The sequence below is a fragment of the Orbicella franksi genome, chromosome 14 (assembly GCF_964199315.1).
Source record: "Orbicella franksi chromosome 14, jaOrbFran1.1, whole genome shotgun sequence".
Classification (NCBI taxonomy): Eukaryota; Metazoa; Cnidaria; class Anthozoa; order Scleractinia; family Merulinidae; genus Orbicella; species Orbicella franksi.
The window spans coordinates 10,182,672-10,204,497 of record NC_138158.1 but is presented as its reverse complement, the minus strand read 5'-3'; the positions used below and the strand labels follow the sequence as shown (position 1 = coordinate 10,204,497).

Sequence of the window (21,826 nt, the reverse complement as noted above, 5' to 3'; positions counted from 1 at the left end):
GTGTATCCCTTATTATCCCGTGCACGCGTGCACGCGTTTTTAGCGGAATAATCGAGTTTCAAACTCCAGTAAACCCAAGCCGTGAAAAAATGTCGGGTGCTAATATTGCCTGCAGTTTTGACAAGGTTGATGCGCTATATTATAACAGTTGTGTTTATGGGGATGCACATATCACTGCGCCATGAAATAATTAGTGATATGTGTATCCCCTGCACGCGATTTCAGCTTAGATATTTAGACATTCGAGTTAGAAACTCCGCAAACCTCAACCTTGGTATAAACGTCATCGCGAGTAGGCAGCCAGCACATTTCGGCAATAATTGGCCCTTTTTTCGATTAGGTAGAAAGCCAATATAACGGCTGTGTTTAGGGGATACACAGATCACTGCGCCATGAAATAATCAGTGATATGTTTATCCGCTGTTCGAAGTTTTAGTCAGATATACAATCGAGTCGGTTGGAACCCAACCAAACTCCAGAAATCCTAAGCTGCTCCATTGGGCGCGAATTAATTTCTGGTTTCTCCTACTCTTTACAGCGAGCCGCCATTTTGTTCGTTGAATGCCTAGGCGAGTATCAGTGTTTTGTGTATCCCCACGGGGGATACACATATCACTAGTGATATGTGTGCGGGGATACACATATCACGGAGATACACATATCACTGTGACATAACTGACAGTGATATGTGTATCCCCGTGATATGTGTATCCCCGCACACACATCACTAGTGATATGTGTATCCCCTCCAAAATGGCGGCCAGTGATATGTGTATCCCCCACCCCCCTCCCCTCTACTTTAAATAGCAATATCCTCCTTGAAAGCGCTCTCGTCGTCCGGTCCCTTACTGGACGAACGACTAACCCAAACAGACTTTAAACGCAAATCTCAATTTTTGTAGTTGAAAAAGCTCACGTATCTGCTGCTGGAATTGTGTTCTTATTCTAACTGGTTTTCTGCGAGCAGGATACAATGAATTTAAAGTTGAACATCAAATGGATCTAGATATATTTCAATTTGAGTTTCGCGGCACGGGATTTCTAGGACGATATTAATTGCGCGGTGAATTACTAGCAATTTTGCTAGCAAGTTTCATATTAATCGACGTTTATTCTTCGGTAGATAGCCTAGATAACGGCTGTCTTCAGGGGATACACATATCACTGCGCCATGTAATAATTAGTGATATGTGTATCCCCTGTATGCAGTCTTATACAACCGAGGTCAGTGAAACTCCAGAAATCCCAAGCTATGAATAAATGCCGGGTGTGAATATTTCTAGCAAGCCAGTTTTGACAATGCAAATGTAATGGGCATTTTTCTTCTTGGGTAGAAAGCCAATATAACAGCTGTGTCCATAGGGATACACATATCACTAGTTCATGAAATAATCAGTGATATGTGTATCCCTTATTATCCCGTGCACGCGTGCACGCGTTTTTAGTGGAATTATCGAGTTTCAAACTTCAGTGAACCCAAGCCGTGTAAAAACGTCGGGTGCTAATATTGCCTGCAGTTTTGACAAGGTTGATGCGCTATATTATAACAGTTGTGTTTATGGGGAGACACATATCACTGCGCCATGAAATAATTAGTGATATGTGTATCCCCTGCACGCGATTTCAGCTTAGATATTTAGACATTCGAGTTAGAAACTCCGCAAACCTCAACCTTGGTATAAACGTCATCGCGAGTAGGCAGCCAGCACATTTCGGCAATAATTGGCCCTTTTTTCGATTAGGTAGAAAGCCAATGTAACGGCTGTGTTTAGGGGATACACAGATCACTGCGCCATGAAATAATTAGTAATATGTTTATCCGCTGTTCGAAGTTTTAGTCAGATATACAATCGAGTCGGTTGGAACTCAACCAAACTCCAGAAATCCTAAGCTGCTCCATTGGGCGCGAATTAATTTCTGGTTTCTCCTACTCTTTACAGCGAGCCGCCATTTTGTTCGTTGAATGCCTAGGCGAGTATCAGTGTTTTGTGTATCCCCACGGGGGATACACATATCACTAGTGATATGTGTACGGGGATACACATATCACGGAGATACACATGTCACTGTGACAGCGGTGTCCGGAAGTCAAAGGCGGAGACTGGGCCTCGAGAGTCAGTAGTGACATTGACCAGCGGCGTAATCACAGAATCAAAATGGCTGCTCGACAAGGCCTTTGCGTAAGAGAAGCATTTTCCTTCAAAATGTTTTGGGGAAATTTTTCATTATATCCTTCTTTTTCTATATAGGTCATTTCTAGGCTATCTAGAGGGATCCACACATCATGCAGGGGGCAATTTCTGATTCCTATGGTGATCGAACAAACGGTAGGGTTCAGCTATGTTTGACTCGAAGCCGGGCTCGAAGCAGAGGCCTTAAGCTTTAAAAAGCTTTTTGTTTTTCTGTCATTTGTCCAGTTAAGTAACAAGCGGAATACAATTAAGGCGACATGACTGTAGAAAAGATACATGTCCCATTTCTGCCTCATCGTTTCCGGCTGGTGGGTCTTTTGAACACATCGTTCAATCCGGCTTGCCCAATCGATAAAAATCGATCATTGCAAGGCAGTCAATGTGATCTTTACTATCGATTTTAATTAATCGATTGCGTCGGTTAATCGGTGAAAATCGATACACATTCATTCATTTGATAGAACGATTTTCATCGATCTTTCATAGAGGATGCTTTCAATTTTCACTTGAGCAGAAGCATGCATGTCAGGCTTGCTATGTGCATATATGAGGGAATAGACTTGAAACAAAGATGGCCTCAATTCAGTAAATGATGATAAACTTGAGCTGTTGTTGCCTGCATAGCTAACAGGGCTGTCATTAAGTTTTGAGTCACCTGTGCAGCCTTGTTCTCGACACCTGTAGCAAACTTGTTACTTTGTGGGTGAATTCTGTCAGTAACAGGCAATTTCACCCATAGCATGAAGAAGGAAAAATCAAGCATTACAGTCGTAACAGGTTTTACCGGTTACGGCCCATAATGGCAGCCCTGGCTAACAGTTTTGTTGGTGCTCGATGCTGGATTCTTGGACAAATTTGTTTTCTCATTTTCCTGACTTTGTCACTACTTTGAAAAGCAAATGTCACATGCCCATCCAATGCCCGGTGGCAAACGGCAGGTTTGGAATTGACAGAGGTGTTATCTCACAAGTGCGAACCTTAAGCAAACAACTTGTTAGACTGAAATATACATGTGCATGTATGTATGCATTCATATACTTACCTTTCTACATGTTTTTTCAGGGTAGAGGTGAAAGAGCATATGACATTTTTTCTCGTCTTTTGAAGGAGCGGATAGTATGTGTTATGGGTCCGGTAAGTTATTAATGACAAGATATCCATCCATTTTGAGAATTGAACCACCAAAGCTGAGGCCTTACAGATGAATCAAACCAGTCAAAACATTTTAAATATAAAGTTCTGTCCAAAAATAAAATGATTTAAAACTCCACTAAACTAGTCATGAAGCAGACTCATCTTCATGTGACACGTGGCAGGGCACAAAGTTGGGGTGCAAGGGGTGATGGGAAGGGGAAAGAGGAAAAGTCATCGCCTCCCTCTCTTTCTTTCTCCCTACCCATCTCATCCTGCCCTTCCACCTTGTTCTGTGCTGCATGCTGTATTAAGTTGTAAGAAGACGACTGGGGTCAAGTCTGCCACTAAATGTATATCCATGTAAGCAGGTTACATGTATTTATGGATTTCCTGTTATACAGCAACTGACAAATGTTTCCTGTGCTATTTTTGTAGATAACAGATGAGACTTCCAGTGTTGTTGTTGCTCAGCTACTGTTCTTACAGTCAGAGAATGGTAGAACACCTGTTCATATGTACATCAACAGCCCAGGTACATATTAATTGGAAAGTTGAAAACAAGGGTATTTACCAGGGGTGCTTAAGTACCATTTGTTGGAATAAACCAGTGAGGATGACAGTTGAATAATGGTCAGGGTTTTTCCAAAATCAGCAAACCAGTCAAGCAAGATGGCACTTATCATTTACAATTTCCTGTGATTGTTTTCTGCTTATGAGATACCGGAAACTGGAAAATGAATCAAATGGAAAAGAAAATTTCTGCCATGCTATTGTGAATGGAAAAATGAGGACTACTGGATTACCCAGAAAATAGCACTGTTCTTTTTTACTTTTAACCAAAATTTCTGTATTTTTTGGCCAAATGGTAAGCACTCCAGGTATCCAAAAACATTTAGAGTCTTTGCTGGGCATATGGGAGAATTATTCCAGTGAAGGGTGCTTCCAGAGGTATTCTTGCTTCTGGGTTGCAGCCATTTTAAAAAACTTTTTTCATGTTAAGACCTCTCTGAGAACAGCTGCACATTTTTTTTTATGTGGACTGTACTTGTGCAAGTTTTCCTGTCCACTTTAACATCAGTGAGACTTATTTACACTGCTAGCAGTACCATTTTTACGATAACTGCAGAAATTCTTGTGCGCTCATTGGCTAATTTTCATTGTCAATAAGGGGATAGGCACATGAATTTATACTGTAATTTATGCAAAGCGTCAACAAGCGAGAGTAATTTGACAATTTGTCACGTAAAAAAACAAATTGACATCAGTTTTTCATGCGCTGTCCTCTTAAAGTGCACCTAACCCCAAAAATTTTTTTTCGCTAAAACGAATCTCCTTGTTATTTTAAATAGCTTTGCGAAAAAACTTTTGGATTCCGTTAAATCCTCGATTTTCTGTGCCCCGACGAAATCTCAAAAATAGCTCCAAAACACCGCCATTTTGTTTCACGACCGAGTTTGAGGAGAATGGGTCCAGCGGCTCTTGTGACGTCTACCCAGGAAGGTTGGATATCTCACGTCCTCTCATTTCCTTCAGGATGGTGCAATACACATTCGAAAAGTGCGCAGAAACGCCTTCCAGAGGTGCTATCGGCTGTTGCAGCAATATTCCAGATTTAAAGAAAGATATACTGTACAATTAACTGACGATGATCGGCTAATGGTGCAACAAAGACGTAAACGATGGTTGATTTTGTCGAACTGAAACAAGTGAACTGAATCTGTGAGAACCATTGAAGAACTCTCACTGGAATTTGTTCCGCAGACTTTCGAACGCTATTTTCATAAATTTTCTGCTTAAAGCTAACCAGCAATTTGTAGAAATACTACCTACAACCTATATCTTCCAATCCCGCAGTATTTGTAACATACAAAGTTGTGTGATCCGATCATGATCAAGAAGTGTTATACTGATATGTAAATAGATCGCAACTGTACGCCGCTAACCAACACTTATTTCTCTTTCGATTTAGATAAAAGTCGAAGATTAATCCTTTAGAATTACATGATAACAAAATTGTTAGACTCACAGAGTTTTTCGAAGGTTTGGAAATCAGCAGTGCGACAAAGATTCTGTGATATAGCGTCGAAAATATGACGCGTAACATGTGCGGACCGCTTAGGGAACACATCCTTTTCGCTTATCCGACGAATTTCGCTGCAAACTTTGAGAACAATTTACATTGGTTATTTGGAGTTACGACTTAAAACGTGTGACAATGTGAAATTGGTAATTGTATGAAATGTTTCCTTCCGCCTTGCTTCCCGCAGCTTCAAAAATACAGGTCCAAACAATACGATTTTCAATCGATCGAAGCCAATGTTTTGGAGGTCATCAAGTCTCGAAAACTGCGACACGTACGTCGCTCTTATAAACATGAAGCATTCAACTGAAAGTAAAACACAAGCTGGATTTAACAGAACAATCACACCTTGATAAGGACAAATGTAAACGGGCTATAAACACGCGTGGGAATCTTATGTTTAGTTGACGAAATTACCATCCAAAGCAGTCCTTGAGTTTTCTTTCCTGCTTTTCGTTTGCCTGCTCCTCCACTTCGTATCTAGCTTTCCATTCCTAATAATTATACAAGCAACTCGTCCGCAAAGAAGTCTTCCCCTTCGTCGCTTGAAATATTGTAAATTGCTCTCAAAGCTCTAAGCAGTGAGTTCACAGTTGTCGAACGTGCTCGATCGAAGTTTATTTCGGAGTCTTCCGAATCGAAACTTAACTCTGACTCCAGTGACGAAAAAGAAATATTTCTGAGACAAAACTTGGACGTTTTAGTCCCAAAATACATCGGAACGATTAGTTTTGTGTTCCATTTTCTCGAGCAAATACAGAGAGTTGACTGAGGCGCCATTGTGTTTGGTTCCTGGGTAGACGTCATCAGGTACCGCCGCCCCAGACTCCCTAAAACGCGGTCGTGAAACCTTCAAGCGCGACTTTGAAAGGGCATAGAAAATCGAGGATTCAACCAAATTCAAAAATTTCTTCGCCCAAATGCTTCGAATAAAGTCTAGATTCGTTTTAGCGAAAAAAATTTTTGGGGTTAGGTGCACTTTAAGGTTACAGTATACCTTCAGGTTTGCAATTTTCTTCAAATTTGGATTCTTGGGTCAAAGTAGTGGTCAGAGAATAATCTCTAATTCCTGCAAAAATTTTTTGAAAAAGACTAAATATTGGCGGAGAAATGGCGGTTTTACATTTTCGCCGAAAGTAAAAGTTTACATGATTGACAGCCCTATGGCGCGTATGCAATCAACCGAGACGATTTTCGCGGGAATTACCTGTATGGATGTCACGAATTGACTACTCAGTTGATCAGCTTTGTTGTTCTGACTACCAAGCATTTTTGGTATTAGGTGTAATTCTATTAAGTTATAAGTAACGATAGACCACATTGAAAACATGGACCAGTTCGAAAAATCGAAAACAGTGAACAACGAGTGAAAATAAAATGAGTGAAGAAGTGAAAGTTCACTATGCGGATGAAGCTATAGCTATCGTATAAGGTGGGAAAAAAAATCTAGGTAAGAGAAAAGAAAGGTTAAGTAAAAATTTGGGAACCTGACAGTAATAACAGGGATGTTGACAGAGACTCCGATGAATCCGATATCGATGAATCGTTGTATTCTTTGAGACGCATTGCAATATTATCCATGCACAGTTGACCATGCACACTTGCTCTGTCGCACTTTCTTTTATCTGTGTTCTTCGCCTAGCTACTCTAGCATTTGTATCCTTTGTTGTCTTCCCCATTTTGCCAGAGTAAAAAGCTTCAAGAAAAAGCGAGCTACAGAAAAATTATCTCTCCGCCTTTGGCGCCTTGAGCGCATTGCGAAACACAAGGGTTTTTTTTCGAGATTCTATTCACCAGGAGGTAAATGGTAGTAAACTTTCCCTGCACTGATTGGCTCAGTTTTCTGAGAACCCAGTTGAAGGCATTTGTGGGCAGAGTTTGTTTGCAAAGCAGATTTTTCTTAGTGCTGTTTTCTCAAATAATTTTTTTTGCTTGAAGCAGACACTTTAAAGAGTTACAACTCAAAGGGAATTTGTTCAATTGCCCTCAAATTTGGACAGTAGCTAGTTTAACATATAAACTACCAAAACGTGTCTGCAAATTGTTAATTTCAAAATATTTTTTCTTCAAGGGCTTTTTTTTGTATGATCACTCTACATTTTTTTAATCCTATTTCGAAAATGGTCTGTAACTTTTTACTGCAATTGAATATGGCAAAACGCAGACACTTTTTTAAAGCACTTTGGGTCCTGAAACTGAGGAAAAAATGAAATTGGCGAAAAACAAAAATCACTTTGACTTGTAGTTTGCGAAAGGTGATTCAGGCGCTCGCATTTAGTGGTCGTGAAAAATTCGACTTCATTTTATTTCAAAATTCTTGGTATAGTTTGATAGCCAGCTCTGTAAGCTTTAATTTGATATAGGGGTTTAGGTATCTACCGCTTAAACTGTGCACGCTACATTGCTTGCACACGAGACACTCCTAAAGGTATACCGTAACCTTAATGACAATGAATTTCGTCATAACATTGTCAAAGTAGTCCACAGATCCACTCAGCTATCGCCTCATGGATCCACAGCTGCTTTAACAATGTTATGACGAAATTCATTATCAATAACAGGACACATGCATGAAAAACTGGTATCAATTTGTTAAATGTTGTATAATTTGCGAACAATGCTGTTTTAGAAGCGCATATTTTGATTTCAATTTTGAGTCTCATGGTTTTCTTGTTGACATCCTTTGGTTTAGTGATTTTGCTTCGTTTTAGCTCAACTAGTGTTTTGTTTTTCATGAGCAATATATCACAAAAGAAACACTGGGTATGAATAACACAGGCTAATGCATTTTAAAAAGTGTTTACCTAACAAATCAAAGAAAACATACAAGTTAAGGGTGTGGTATTCACTTATCTCTGAGCAGTACTCATAAAATCTTGTTTTTAAATGCCAGGGGCCTCAAAGTTGGCCATTTTGATATGTTTGACATGCTTTTTTTCATTTCTGGTATTGTTAAAGTTGCAGCCCATAATTTTATGAAAAGTAGATTATGTGATGGCTTAGTTGCAAACGGCCTATTGTAAATGATCATATTCATTTATCACTCCATTGATGAATGAAAGATTTAAAAACATCCCTCAAGCAGTCATGTTTTGCTTCTTTTCAACCGGATAGGTGGTTCTGTTACAGCAGGGTTGGCCATTTATGACACAATGCAGGTAAGAAGTTTTAGTCGTGTGAAAGGATAGCCTCTACAGAGTCTGGTCTAGATTCCTCCCCAAAAAGAGATGGCAAGAGTTGTGAGCGGTAAAGCATGTCTGTAACATTTAATTTATGAGACACTTCTGGTTGCTAGAAATGTTATCTGTCAATCATAGACGGGCCTACGGGACACTCAAGAATCATAACATTTGTACATTTGCAGTTCTTTTTTAATTTTGGCCTTCCAACCTATTTCATTTTACATACTGTAGATTAGAATAATGCTCATTGTATAACATTAGAATTCCTGTTTAGTTATACACAATTTTATTTGTTCATGTAGTCTCCTGTATTTTTTTTATCTTGTTTAGTACATTCAGCCACCTATTTCAACTTGGTGTATAGGTCAGGCATGCAGCATGGGCTCCCTGTTGTTGACTGCAGGCACCCCAGGATTAAGGCATGCCTTACCTCATGCTAGGGTTATGGTTCATCAGCCACATGGTGGAGCTCGGGTAAGTTTTACAGTCACTCTATGTTAAGCACAATGAAAGTATGGATGAGTTTGCATCAAACTTTCCAAATTTTAGACCAAGAGGATAGATTATGTTAAATAAAGACTGTGTCTGGAAACAGAAATCTGCATGCAGGTTGGAAAATTTGGAAGAATGGATGACTTTTACATTGACTGTAACGTTGCATGGTGTGGGACTGGTATAAGTTATAACAAATTATACTGTTTAAAGTAATTTTCAACTTTTGTAGTGGCAAGAAATATAAAAAAGCTGTTTCGGTACAATATTTGACTGCTGGTTACACAATGAGCACACAAAATGTGTTTGTATGATTAACACTCATGCCAAACTGACCAAACTGTGAATGGGTTGGAAATCATTTCTTTGCAGTTAACAAGACTTTGCTCAGACATGTGGTTTGACATCCTACATGCACACCATTTTGGATTTAGCCTTTCGCCGTATTTCGCATTGTTGTTTAGTTCCCGCCATTAGCTCGCATAGCATGACGCATTGTGCATGCTGTCGTTTAGCTTACTTCATTGTTTCGCTTCGTATGCACGCTGTTGTTTAGTTTAGCCTCATTGTCTCACGGTCCGCGCATAATTTGCTTGGTACCTTTGTTGCCGCTTTCGCCTGCTTCGTTTGCATTGTATTTCCTTCTTGTCTTCAGTTAATAAACGTGTTCTCTCTTGCTCGGAGTTTCGGCTCAACTTATTGGCGTTTAATTTCACAGAAAAATTATTCAGCACGTCAGTTAATTCTACACATCGTCATTATTTTGTCAACCAAGGGATTTCGTCGCCATTCTGAAAATGTCTTTGTTAGAGGTCCTTTAGCCTCCAATGCAGGCTCATTTTGGCGAGCGAGAGCCATCTTGGATTCAAACGTGCAAGAGGCTTGGGGAAAAACGAGAAGGTGCCCTAGGGAGTAGCAGTGAGGCTAAACATGGCGGTGAATGTACTCGATCACGAGCTAATACCGATAACTTGTGAACATTAAAACGCCTGCAAAGCAGGCCAGAGATCCTTTTGAGAATAGTTTTGTATTCCTAAACTATTTGTGAAACTAACAGGTGATGGAAACCTGGAGATATAGGATCGAAAGAAAGTCTTACCAAAATAAATCTTTATAGCTATTATTAAAAAGAGGTTTTCTCAGAAGCATGTCTTAAAGTTTTCTTTACATTTAATATTTTAGGGTCAAGCTACAGATATAGCTATTCAAGCTGAAGAAATCCTTAACCTGAAGAATCTAATCAACAAAATTTATGTTAAACACACTGGTCAACCAATTGATGTGATAGGTAAGATCCTCTTTTTCTTAAGATAAAGATACAGGCCAGCTATTTAAGATGAAAATAAGAGCAAGCTATTTAGCCAGTAGTCACTTGAAATCTATGATATAAGTATTTCTTCCAAAAAAAAAAAAAAGAAAAAAGCAGTGAATTAAACAGGGCCGTAGCCAGAAAAAAATTATGACTGAGGCAATGTCCTTGGTTAAATTCTCTTCTTAGGTATTTAGAGTATTCATTATGACTGTAAACAACAAAAGCGAAAACAGAAACAATGACTGGGGCAAGGGCATCGGTTTGCCTGGTCCTGTAAATCTATCTATAGGTGGCCTCGTTATTCGGTTTTCTTTTAGTTAATTGTCCCTGTGTGATATATGCTTCCGTTTTCTCCAAGCCATTTTCTTTTACTCGCTCACTCATTCATTTTTTTTTTTCTTTCTCGTACTTCAGAGAAAGGACTTGAAAGGGATAAGTTCATGTCCCCAGAGGAGGCCAAGGACTTTGGTTTGATTGACAGAGTTTTGTCTCACCCCCCGCCCACAGAACAAACTCCGCCCACTGATGACACAGCGGACAGTTAAGAGTTTAGTTGATTCTGAAGAAGGCACGCTAAACTCTTGTACTCGCCCTTTGCTAAAGAATCACATCAAACACCAAGTTGCAGTATAGCAAATTCAATTTTATTGGTAAAAGTTAAGAAAGAAGGCTTGCTTGAATGGGAATAGGAAGGTGATTCTGAGTCTGCACTTGTACTGCGAAATTGATGTACCAACTGCAAAACAGACTACAGGTCATACTTGAATACAAGCTTAGTTTGACCGCTTTCCACTCCAGGCATCTTTTCATAAGTCAGCTTTCTTCTCTTTGAGGATAGGTACGAAGGAAATGTTGACCATTCGTCTGGCTCTGAAGACGTCAACAAAGACATTTTAGTCTGTAGAACTCTGATCAAATATTGTTTAATAATCCACCTTGTACGCTTGCATGCTTTCCCCTGTATTTAAGAAATAAAGTGTAGTTGTTTTATTGGCAATGACATTATTTTCACTCACTGTACTCACCATCCGGTGACGGCGGTATTCCAGGTACCTCACGTTCCCCTTTGGATAACTGTAATCAGATTAGTCAAAACATTGGTTACTTCTGTCCCGGAGAGGTTTTTTCTCACCTTACATCACAACGAATGCTTCAAATAATGAAACCCTCCCAAATTGTAAACAGAATACTTTTGTCTACGTTATTATTCATTTTCTCTCTCTAGCTAATGACCTTTTTTACAAATTGCTTTTGATAGAATATAATGGATAGAGCAGAGACCGTTTGATTTGTGTTAATATAGGTCGTAAATCGATCTCTGTTTTGCTAATATAGACCGGTTTGAGTGGTCGATACATCACAAACGAGTCGGTGTATATCTTCGTTTCAAAAGTGGATAATCTAACAAGTATATCACGATATTTTGAAGTTAATTGCGCTAATGCTAAAAATGTGCGCTAATGCAAAAAAAGACGTGCGCGTAAAAACAGGGAAACGGTAAACTTTGTTCGTGTAAACACAGTTCTCTCTTGCAGCTTTTTGTTTAACAATACAAGCATCCTTGCAAGATTTAAGTACTGGCTATTATATGTAGTACGTTACCTGTTGAACACCTCTCGTAGAAGGGTTTGTGGATCTTTCAATACCAAGACTAAATCTTTTGTGTTTACTGGCGACACTGTTCTCTCCCAGCACCTGGCTTGATTGACTTAGCATGAGCTGGTGATGTCCAGTTACGCCATACGCTCGCCTCTGTGGCTGAGCTATTCCCACCTTCGTGGGAAGCGTACGTGAGCCTTCATTTCCAAGGTCTAACACGCGCACAGCTTGCCTATTTAGTCAAATACGAATGACACGAGCAGTTTAAAATGCAGTCTGGATATTAACTATAGGTAGATAAGCTCGCAATTTTCCCGTGTCTTGCTTGACAGAATGACGTCCACCGTATCGTGACGATAGCTAACAATTTCAATGTACTGCCCAGTGCAAATGCGATCGGTTCTTTAGATAGCGTTCCGTTTCAAGGGTGACCTGACCAAATAAAATAGTTTTCTTTCTTTTAGTTTTTCCATCTCCCGTCTTTTCGCTTCCGCGGCGTGATCAGGAGAGAAAACCAGGGAAAACAACAACAGCGAAAGTGTAGAGACAAAAAGTGTTTGGCTCAATAGTTCGCCAGACTGACAAGACTTTTTTTATGGGTTTTCCTGCGGCGATGTTGTGATCTTGCCTGTTCTATCTATAATTCACGTTTAGACAGGGGTAAAATTGTACTTGCTCACGTGCAATCTCACCCCTGACCAGGCTGAGTAAAATTGTACAGTGCATGAACTGTTGATAAATCACACAAAGGAAATATCGTGGGTTAAATGATAAATTTACGTTATGTCTCTTTGGGCTCTAACCTTGTGCGTTTGCTAGGAACATCTGCTTCGGGCATTCTTTCAAGATCTGCTTGCGGTTCGTCTTGTCCACGTTTATCGGCCGGCTGTTGGTGCGTTTGTCTTAAACGGTTTATATCCCACAACACTTCAGGAAAGTATTCTTCTCTTTTGCGCCTTAGAGGGTGTGCTGAATATTTTCTTACTCTTGGGAAGTCAGAGGACATGGCCATGTCAACTGTCATTGGATCATTTAAGTCGACTTCTCTGCTATCAGTCAGGCATTCGATGTTTCCGTCTCTACATCGGCTCTGACTCGTAAAGTCTTCGGGTCGCGATCGCAAGGAGCCGTAAACTTCAGAAAAATATGGACTGGTCACAGGATAGTCTTCAGTCGTTTGACGGTTGTACTGACTGTAGGGCGCCTTTGGCAAATTAGACTAAAGAAATAACGGAAAGATTTAACAAAATACGAACTTATACCAAGGCCTTAAACCAAGTCAGCCATTGGCTAGCCTGCCAACCAGTCATACGTCTGTCTGTCCGTTTATCGTTTCTTCTGTTTCTCCGTCCATTTACCCTTCAATTTTTCCCTTCTCTTTTTTCCCCTCCCTATCTTTCCCGCCCTCCTTGTCCCACCCTCTGTTCGTACAAGCCACTCCCATAAAATTCCAACACAGTAAAATGATCCCCTACACTTGATAGATTAGTGTATACTGATCAAGATAAGAGATTTTCTTATTTTGAGGCGCAGAATAGACCAGCGTGCTAAAAACTACATTTTTTGAGGTCTGGCGAAATTGGTCAGTGCATTTTGGAGTAGTTATCGGCAATTTAGGCTACGTAAGTTCTTAATTGCGTCATTGATTTCTATGAAGGAGATATTGTTGTTGATTACCAGAAAAAGAGATAAACTTAGGTTTGGTCCTTAAATAGTATTTATTCACAACTATATTAGGTATTTTCTTGTACAATAAAAAATTAATTTAACCGTAACCTAAATATAAGAACCTGCTCTATCTTGCTTGGCTAAACAGGCTCTTATACTTTGGGGTATTAACTGATGGTCAATTTCTGCCAGCAGGCTCTTAAACTACTAGGTTCTTACACGTGGGTTTTCACTGCATTCTCTGTACTTGCGCTACCTGTATTTACCTTTTCCTTGGAAATACATCGTTTTAAGTCAGCATCTACTTGGTTCACCCACTGCTTTGAAGAACTACTTTTTAAAAACGAAGGTCTCCATTCTGTTCCACGTAGTTCACCAGCAGGAACATTTGTGAACGGTCCGCGAGGAGGTCCACCGCCTTCTCTTTGGTTGACGTTGTGTAGGGAATCATATTGACCTTCTATTAGACTTCCTGACAAATTTATAGGCTCAGAGATATCATTTGAGCAGCTGCAATAGATTCTACCGGTTGCAGTGTCTCTGTTGGTTTCTTGTCGTGGCTGTGTGTTGATGACCACTGGTGGAAGATCAAGCCTGTAATCAGTGTATTCCACAGGAACGCTTCTGATAGAAACTACGCTTTCCGGTGAAGAGGTGACGTCTGAGGCGGCCACGGCCATCTGACTGGTCGATGATTCCACTGTGAAGTGCTTGTATCCTACAGGTATTGGGTCATACAGTTGATTTAACGGCTGAACAATTGAATACGCTGAAAGGTCGCCGTCCAGTTCAGAACACCAGTTAACTGCCTTGTAAAAATCCTGAAAAGAAAATAAAGAAGTACCTTGCGGTGTTACATCGAATCCCTCATATCTCTGGTAATTTATAAGAAGTTGCTTTAACACGGTCAAAGCAATTGACTCCTCAAATCAAACACTCGATCTGGCTAGAATGGAAATCAAGAGTTGATCCTCAAGTTATAGCGTTAGAGCTTTTCTAGCTTTTCCCGTAATTCTCTTCAGGAAAGGTTGAGAGAATCAGATTTGTGACTCTCATGGCCAACCTAGGTTTCTCACAACACAGTGTAAAGCCATCTTAGCCATTTAACTCTGCAGGGATCAAGAGTTTTTTTTTAAGATACACAGTATACTTACTGCAAGAATACGCTGCGGAATCCAAGGGCAGGTTTCCTTTAATTCATCTCTCGACATTTTCAACAGTTCAGCCAGTGGTGCAGCCGTTAGCATTACTTGAGCACTAAAACAAAACAATGCAATTATGACTATTTGAGAGCACACAATCTTTATATTGTAACGATTAATGGTATAAAATTTATATTTTTGCTCACTTTATTCAGCCGCTTTCAGCAATTCTCTTTAAGAAAACTAGGTTACAATGTAAGTCCTCAGCATTACCAAGACCAGACCACAGCAAGGCCACATTAAACACGATCTCGTAAGACGCCCGGTCACGTGTCTACGTCAGGCATGGTTAAAGGAGCTCGGTCACGGTATTTCGAGATATTTTGGCCACGTACAAAATTACCTTTAAATTGAAGGAAACCTGAAAATAGTAGTTTACTAAGATAGAAAAACACCAAAGAGATAATCATAAGCCATAACGGAACAAGGATGGTTAAGGATGGAATTAACACGGATTACAAATGACGAACTTGAACATTCTAGGCTAAACTTTTCAAGATGCGTAAACCGTGATGTAGCTCTTTTAAGACCCATTAACCTGGCCCAAAAACTGAGTCGTATCTAAATACCTATCAGATTGCATGAACTTTGCTATGAAATCTCGTCAGCAACTTACAAAGGCATAGTCAGAGTGCAATAAAGTATGCTGACTCGGATTTTTTCACTAGTGATAATGTAACAATTTACCAACCCGAGTTTCTCTGCGAGCAAATACTGAAATAGTTGACGAAGTGCTATCGAATCGAGTGCTCACTCGTGGGAACGCAGGGCAGGTAGCTCAGTTATTTCAGTGGATAGTTAGTAGTAATTAAGGTTAGTAAAATACGCGAGTCATATATACCTAAATGAGTTGATACATGGAAATGACAGCAGAAACTTCTCGTGCTGAAAACGAAAGTGAACAACACTTGGTTAACAATAACACAACTCTAAAATTTACTAAGTCGTTTTTTTGTAGAGATTGGTAACAGTTTAGGGGCTGGGTCAAGCCACAGCTTCTGTTTACACTAATTTAATCTATGCCCACAAACTGGTCTTACGGTAAAAAAAGAATAGATTAGTGCGCAAAGATTTGAAGTTTCCGGCTTTTCCAGTTATTTTAACCCCTAGAAGGTGGGAAACGATTTTCCGAAGATTTCGATCATTTTTCGAAAATTTTCCGGAGCTTCGGCAATAGGAATATTTTCCGAATATTTTCCGGAAATTTTTGAAGGTTGCTTAAAGCAGCATGCAAACTACACAGAAAAATGTGAAAACGCAGCTTTATTTGTACGGTTAGGCTTACCGTCCTCACTAATCCGTCGCGAAAACGGAGCTTTTCGAAAACGCTTTTCAAACCGGAGGAATTTGAAAACGCCAGCTTTGCGATTACGTGTGGACGGAAAACATTTTGAAAACGGAGCTTTTCGAAAACGACAGCGTCACGATGCTCCTGTGACTTTCCCACCGAGTCTTCCTAAAACACAAATCCAAAAGAACAGTGATTGTTGTGTTTTTAAATTTCTCCGTCGTAGGGTGGAGGGAAAACATTTTGATGCGTTTTCTATTCAGAGTGAAACCTCCGTTTTCAAATTCCTCCGGCGTAGTGTCGACGGGGTTTAAGGTTTTCGAACATCATCGATATCTTGTCGCACACACAGATGTGTTTTTTCGCACATGGTAACTATTCGGCCTTTAGCTTAGACTTGGTAACTATTCCTTTACGTTGGATTTGGACCAACGGCTTTTCAGATTTTGTTTAAACTCCGGCCCTTTTGTCTCACCGCACTAGGTTCGTTTGTAAGCCATTTTCGTTTAGGCCATTCCATCTTATTCCACACTGTAGATTGTGATCTTGCTTTGTCTCCTGTCTGCCTGATCAGCTTCGCAGTGTCCTCGATAGTGAAAGAATAAAGAATCTCCACCTCAAAGTCACTCTTTTGAAAATACGCAAAGCTGGCAAATAGCATGGACAAATGGCGAAGAACATCTCTGGTGAATGCATAGCTGCAAAATGATACAGATATCTTAGAATTATATTATGTCAAGACACCAAGGAGAAAAAAGGTCATTTCCGGGAATTATCGAGCCCGGAGTTTTGGTGTTGCATGTTTTCATTTTCCGTGTTAAGTTGTTATCAGGTAAAAAGATCGGTACTATGAAAGCAATGACACCCTTGGAGTTCTCTTGCATTCGTTTCTCTGACTGTGTACAGTGATAATCGAAAGGTCTTCGTGTAATCTATCGAGTTTTCGAAAACGCCCGCATAACTCTTGCTCGCGTTCTGGCTAAAAGTGTTACTCAAGGTCCAAGCTCCTCATTTCCAATCCCATCCCCAGATTCCGCGCGTTTTTGGTCAGCGGTGACCGAACGTTCGACGCTTTGGATTTCTTGGTGCTAGCCAAAAGGATTGCATCCCTGAGAACGAAGAGAGCACTTCTTAAATCCCACTTGCAAATCAGATCACTAGCCTTTGTTTCTTTTTCATTTAGAGTTAGCAAGATGTACGCCAGCTTGGATTTCAAGTGTCGTAAAAACATGAAGACGCGAACTGCCAATGGACGCGCTCTATAGCTATAAGCTTAAGAAAGTGCGCGTGGTTTCGATTTCGTCTTTAGTGGGTTGAGTGAGTCTTTTATATCAGGTACAAAGCACATATTAAATGCAAAACCAGGGTAACCTGGGATTACTTTTGGAAAACAATGGAAAACTGAACCACTTTAGCCCTTCATGAATACACGAGTTATATACGGCTAACGAAACGCTCACATAAGTTTGATTTAGCTTTTAACATTCAAGCATTGAAACACTAATTTACCCATTTTTTTTCGTTCGCTCGAAAAATCCACTCCTTGTAGCAAACACTACGGGAAAATAGAAAAAAATTCAGTTATATTCCTTGAAAATATAAACTGTATAGCTACTTACTCTGGTTGTTTGCTAGAATACATAATAATACAGCACTTGTGGCATTTAAGAGACAGTGAGAGCACGGTATCTCTCAGTCTTTCGTATTCTCTCTCATCAGCGAGGGATGGAAGATGTTGCAGTTGAATACAGGTCCTTTCATCAATCATCACGTCTGGTTGTAGGCACATCCTGCTTAAGGAATCTTTAGACATGGCTTGAGTGTTGCGCCTCTCATAGATCAGGACATTTTGACTTGTCTCCAGGAGATGTAGGAGGTCTTTATTCTGTGTGATTTTCTCGCTTCCGATGAAAATATACTGGTCTTGCTGTTCCTTCTGTTGAGTGTCACTGGTGCCTAAAGGGATATCGTATATAATTTTATGCTCGTCTATAATAATCATCATCATCATCATCATCATCGTCAACTTTATTTATTGAGGGTAGCACACGACAGTAATAACTGAAAAACCAGTGGCCCCCATATAAATATTTACAGAATAAAAAAGATGACGTGTTAAAAAGTCTCCATAGCCCTTTTTGCGTCTCTCAGCCGGTGGAGCCTTGAAACGATATAATGATAATATAAATACGCGAGGTAACTAAAAATGTCAATGATATTCTTAATTTGTTATTGAGATCTTGTAGACATAACGAACGCAGATTACTTTTTTGTTGTTGGCCCAATGCATTTATCTCTTCTCCTTTCGGTTTTGTTGTATTTCTTCAAGTTTTTTTCTACCATTGTTGCATTTTAAAGTTCATTTAAATCATTAAAATTTCAGAAACGTAGGGTAGCCGTCGAAGAGTTTGCGACTCTTCTTATACATTCAGTACAGAGTGTAAGTAACAGGAAGAAGCTTGGATAGTCTCAGAAGGAGTAAACAGCTGCAAAAAATGAGAAAAAACTTTCACCAACCTTTGCATTCGACCGGTTGTTTATCCAGGAGAGCCTTTGCTAGTGTCTTCAGGCTAATATGTGCTCTTAGTCTGGTGCTGCGAGAAAGCTCCTCTCTTTTCATCTCTCCACTCAGGTCATATTCCAACACAAGGTCAAATCTAGCCCATGGAAAGTCCTCAGTTATAGCTAAACCATTAACGACGTAAACAGCTACGTTTGGGCCTTCCTCTTCAATTGTATTCACTTCCATGGCTGACTTGTATAACGTGGCCTGAATGCCGTGTAGCCCCGACAGTGTGTCCATGATTTCTTTGTTTATCTTCTCAGGGAAAGTGTAGGTGATGATAGCGGAGTTTACGTTTCTTGTCTCTTGTTCTTTGCTCCATCTTCCTACAATGTTGAGTAGCTTTGAAAGCTTGGGATGAAGAATCTTTTGCTGCTGAAACGTAAAATGTGTTTCCAAGAGATATCTACGTGTTGAATCCAGTGCTCCTCCTAACAAGTGGTCATACCTCTCCTGGGTTGAACTTAAGTAGGCTGAAAAGAAGAATGCATAAAAATTAGTAAATCGACTATATTGATTGTAAGTACCCATGTAGTTCTTCCTATGCTAATGGCACCACAAAACTACACGGCATGTAGAAGAGACATATTCGCCTTCATGGCGATGTACCTGCTATTTTAAATGTGAATCCGAATCTGACAATCTGAATCTGTAAATAGTGTCCACAGTTAGTTTTTTTTAAGCTAAATACTCTGTGACGCTTAAATGAAGTCTTTCATTCATTCATTCATTCATTCATTCATTCACAATTATATACCTATTTCATAAGGTGTTAGCACGGTTAATTAAAATAGATGTAGATAACCATGATTAATTTAAGTTGAGATAATTAACAGTGGAAATTTACCTTGCTGGAATGCAGAGAGATAAATTTCGCTGTTCAGAAAAAAGCTAAGGTACAAAGTGAAGATTGTTCAAATGTTTACAAAGGAACAGAAGAGCCCAAAAATCCAAATTGGCACAAATAAAAAATAATAGTTCTGGTCGTTTAGTATAGCAACTCAGTGGTTTCCAAGACTTCACTATTAGACCAACGCCGTGCGACTACATTATCAGAGATCATCACGACTTTTCTACTAAACAAAGATATTTACTAATGGGAGCTGGTTGGTATTGCAAGCTTTCGCTTAAATTAGCTTTTCCACCCGAGAGCAGTTTACAATCTTAACTCATAGAGGTTTGACTGTCAATAAGAACAGAGCATAGCTCCTCGTGTGAAGCTACACCTTACCTAGTACGGCTTCCAGACCACTTTGCATCAGAATATCAACAGATGAGACCAGTGCATGCAAGCACACAGTTAGACGATAAATCTGACTTTCCTTGCTGTCAGCATCTCCGTCCTTTACAGACATTTGGGCTTGTTTCAAAACGAATCTGGTATAGTCTGGATTTAAGTTTGATAACGTCTTGGTCTGTAGAATAACTCCATTTCCTTGAAGCCTGGACAGGAGCGGTTTTACGCGTCCTAACAGCTCGTCTAAAACTTCCTGAAACTCACCCGAAAGATCAACAGTTATAGTTTGGTCTTGACACTTCGAATCTGTTGTTTGTTTAGCGGAATTAGTTTTGTCGCCATCGAAGTCCTGTGCACTTGTGTCTGCAGTAAAAACTGACGGCCGAACCTTTGCCGCCCTGACCACTTTTTCTAAAACAAAGAAATAAGCTTTTAATGGTTGCATAGAATACAGTTATTTTTCTTGCGCTTGTGCTTGCGTCGCTAGTGAAAACGAGGCTTAACCCAGGATTAAAAGTTAACCGAAGTATTAGTTTTCCCCCGCTCATGTTTTTGTGTAATTTGAGACCAAAGATCAAAACTGAAAGACAAACAATATATATAGAAAACCTCACCAAAAAGTTACAAAACTGAAATCAAAATTCTTGCTAATCCTGGGTTAGCTTAGTCGGACTTGGAACAATCCGGCCCTGAATTCCAGTTGAACCCCCTACTAAAATGGCTAGGCGCGTGGTAACTCTTATATTTCGCTTAAAATTAATTTATTGTGAATAGAACGAAAACAAAATGTGCTAAACACAATAAGAATAATTTAAATGCAGATTTAAGCAGTTTATGGATCATTCATAAATTAATTTTCGGTTATAAGTTATATGCAACTTTATATATACTGATTGTAATAGTTCTCTCTTACTAGGTGGAGTGCATAGGCCATTCTTCGATGACTTCAAGGAGTCCGCTTTACCGTCCCTCAGTAAAAAGAAGTCTTCAATGCCACCAAAAGTTTGCGTAAAGGCAGAGGGTGTTGTTCTTTTTGGAAGTGAAAGTTTCTTTTGATCTTTGTACCCTGAGTCACCTTGTATCGCAATTTGACTGGTGGTCGTCGAACATGCGACCACGTTTGCTGGACTTTTAGGCGTGTTCAAAGCAACAGGTAAACTATTCCAGTTCTCGCCAGCGGCACACGTTTGCTTTCTTTCAATACATGTACCTTAAGAAGAAAGAACACCAATCACAAGAGAATTCAATTTAAACGGAAATTTATTTCAGGACATTCAATCCTGTGCTCGCACCATGAACTCTGTTTAATTGTTTAGTTTAGTTGGAAGGGAGATGACCTATATAGTTGAGGAGTTTATTTCTCAAAAGTTTTGTGCTTTACAATGTATTAATATTGAAAGAAGCAAACTGACGATGATGACACTTGGGACTTCAAAGATTGGCAAAGGCACAACAATTTTATAAGGTTTATCTTCCTGTTACCTGATTGTTTTTCTGCTTGACTTTCAGAAAGGGATACTCCTCTCGATAAACCTCCAGAAGTGTCATCGTCTAGAAAAAAGAGATAAAAAGTGAATTATAGATAAGATACATGCGTATGGTGCACTCGTATAGTTGCAGAATAAGTAAAGCTCACTGCGGTCCTAATTGACTTAACCCATTGCCCGGTCATTAGGGACTCTCGTGTTGACCTCAATTGAGCCACAAACCAATTGTAACTTAGAGAACGTTTAAATAATCGTCCCTCTCCAGCTTGTGCCCTTAACGCGTACTCAGTCTCAGCTCTGGCTAAGTGTAATTCGAGGTAGCTTACTACGGCGCTTACTACAGACCAAGGCGCCCGCGCTACGATTCCCTGCCAGACGTCAGTATTAGTC

General features: G+C 39.8%; 2 protein-coding genes across 2 annotated transcripts; one reads left to right on the top strand and one right to left on the bottom strand.

Annotated features, from left to right (window-relative positions):
- Positions 1–1,137: 1,137 nt before the first annotated feature.
- LOC145468061 (ATP-dependent Clp protease proteolytic subunit-like) lies at positions 1,138–11,389 on the top strand. Its single transcript, XM_081451726.1, has 8 exons — positions 1,138–2,180; positions 2,250–2,327; positions 3,255–3,326; positions 3,762–3,858; positions 8,521–8,564; positions 8,919–9,062; positions 10,263–10,368; positions 10,807–11,389. Exons 1-8 carry the CDS (start codon positions 2,157–2,159, stop codon positions 10,935–10,937), a joined length of 696 nt encoding a protein of 231 aa, XP_081307852.1. The 5' UTR covers positions 1,138–2,156; the 3' UTR covers positions 10,938–11,389.
- LOC145468759 (uncharacterized) lies at positions 11,141–20,732 on the bottom strand. The gene is made up of 11 exons (XM_081452456.1): positions 19,944–20,732; positions 18,667–19,185; positions 17,769–18,105; positions 16,625–16,847; positions 15,703–15,746; positions 14,814–14,916; positions 13,926–14,480; positions 12,777–13,195; positions 11,995–12,223; positions 11,418–11,466; positions 11,141–11,262 (listed from the first exon to the last, which is right to left on the bottom strand). The coding sequence occupies exons 1-11, from the start codon at positions 20,392–20,394 to the stop codon at positions 11,141–11,143; spliced, it is 3,051 nt and encodes a 1,016-aa protein (XP_081308582.1). The 5' UTR covers positions 20,395–20,732.
- Positions 20,733–21,826: the final 1,094 nt, after the last annotated feature.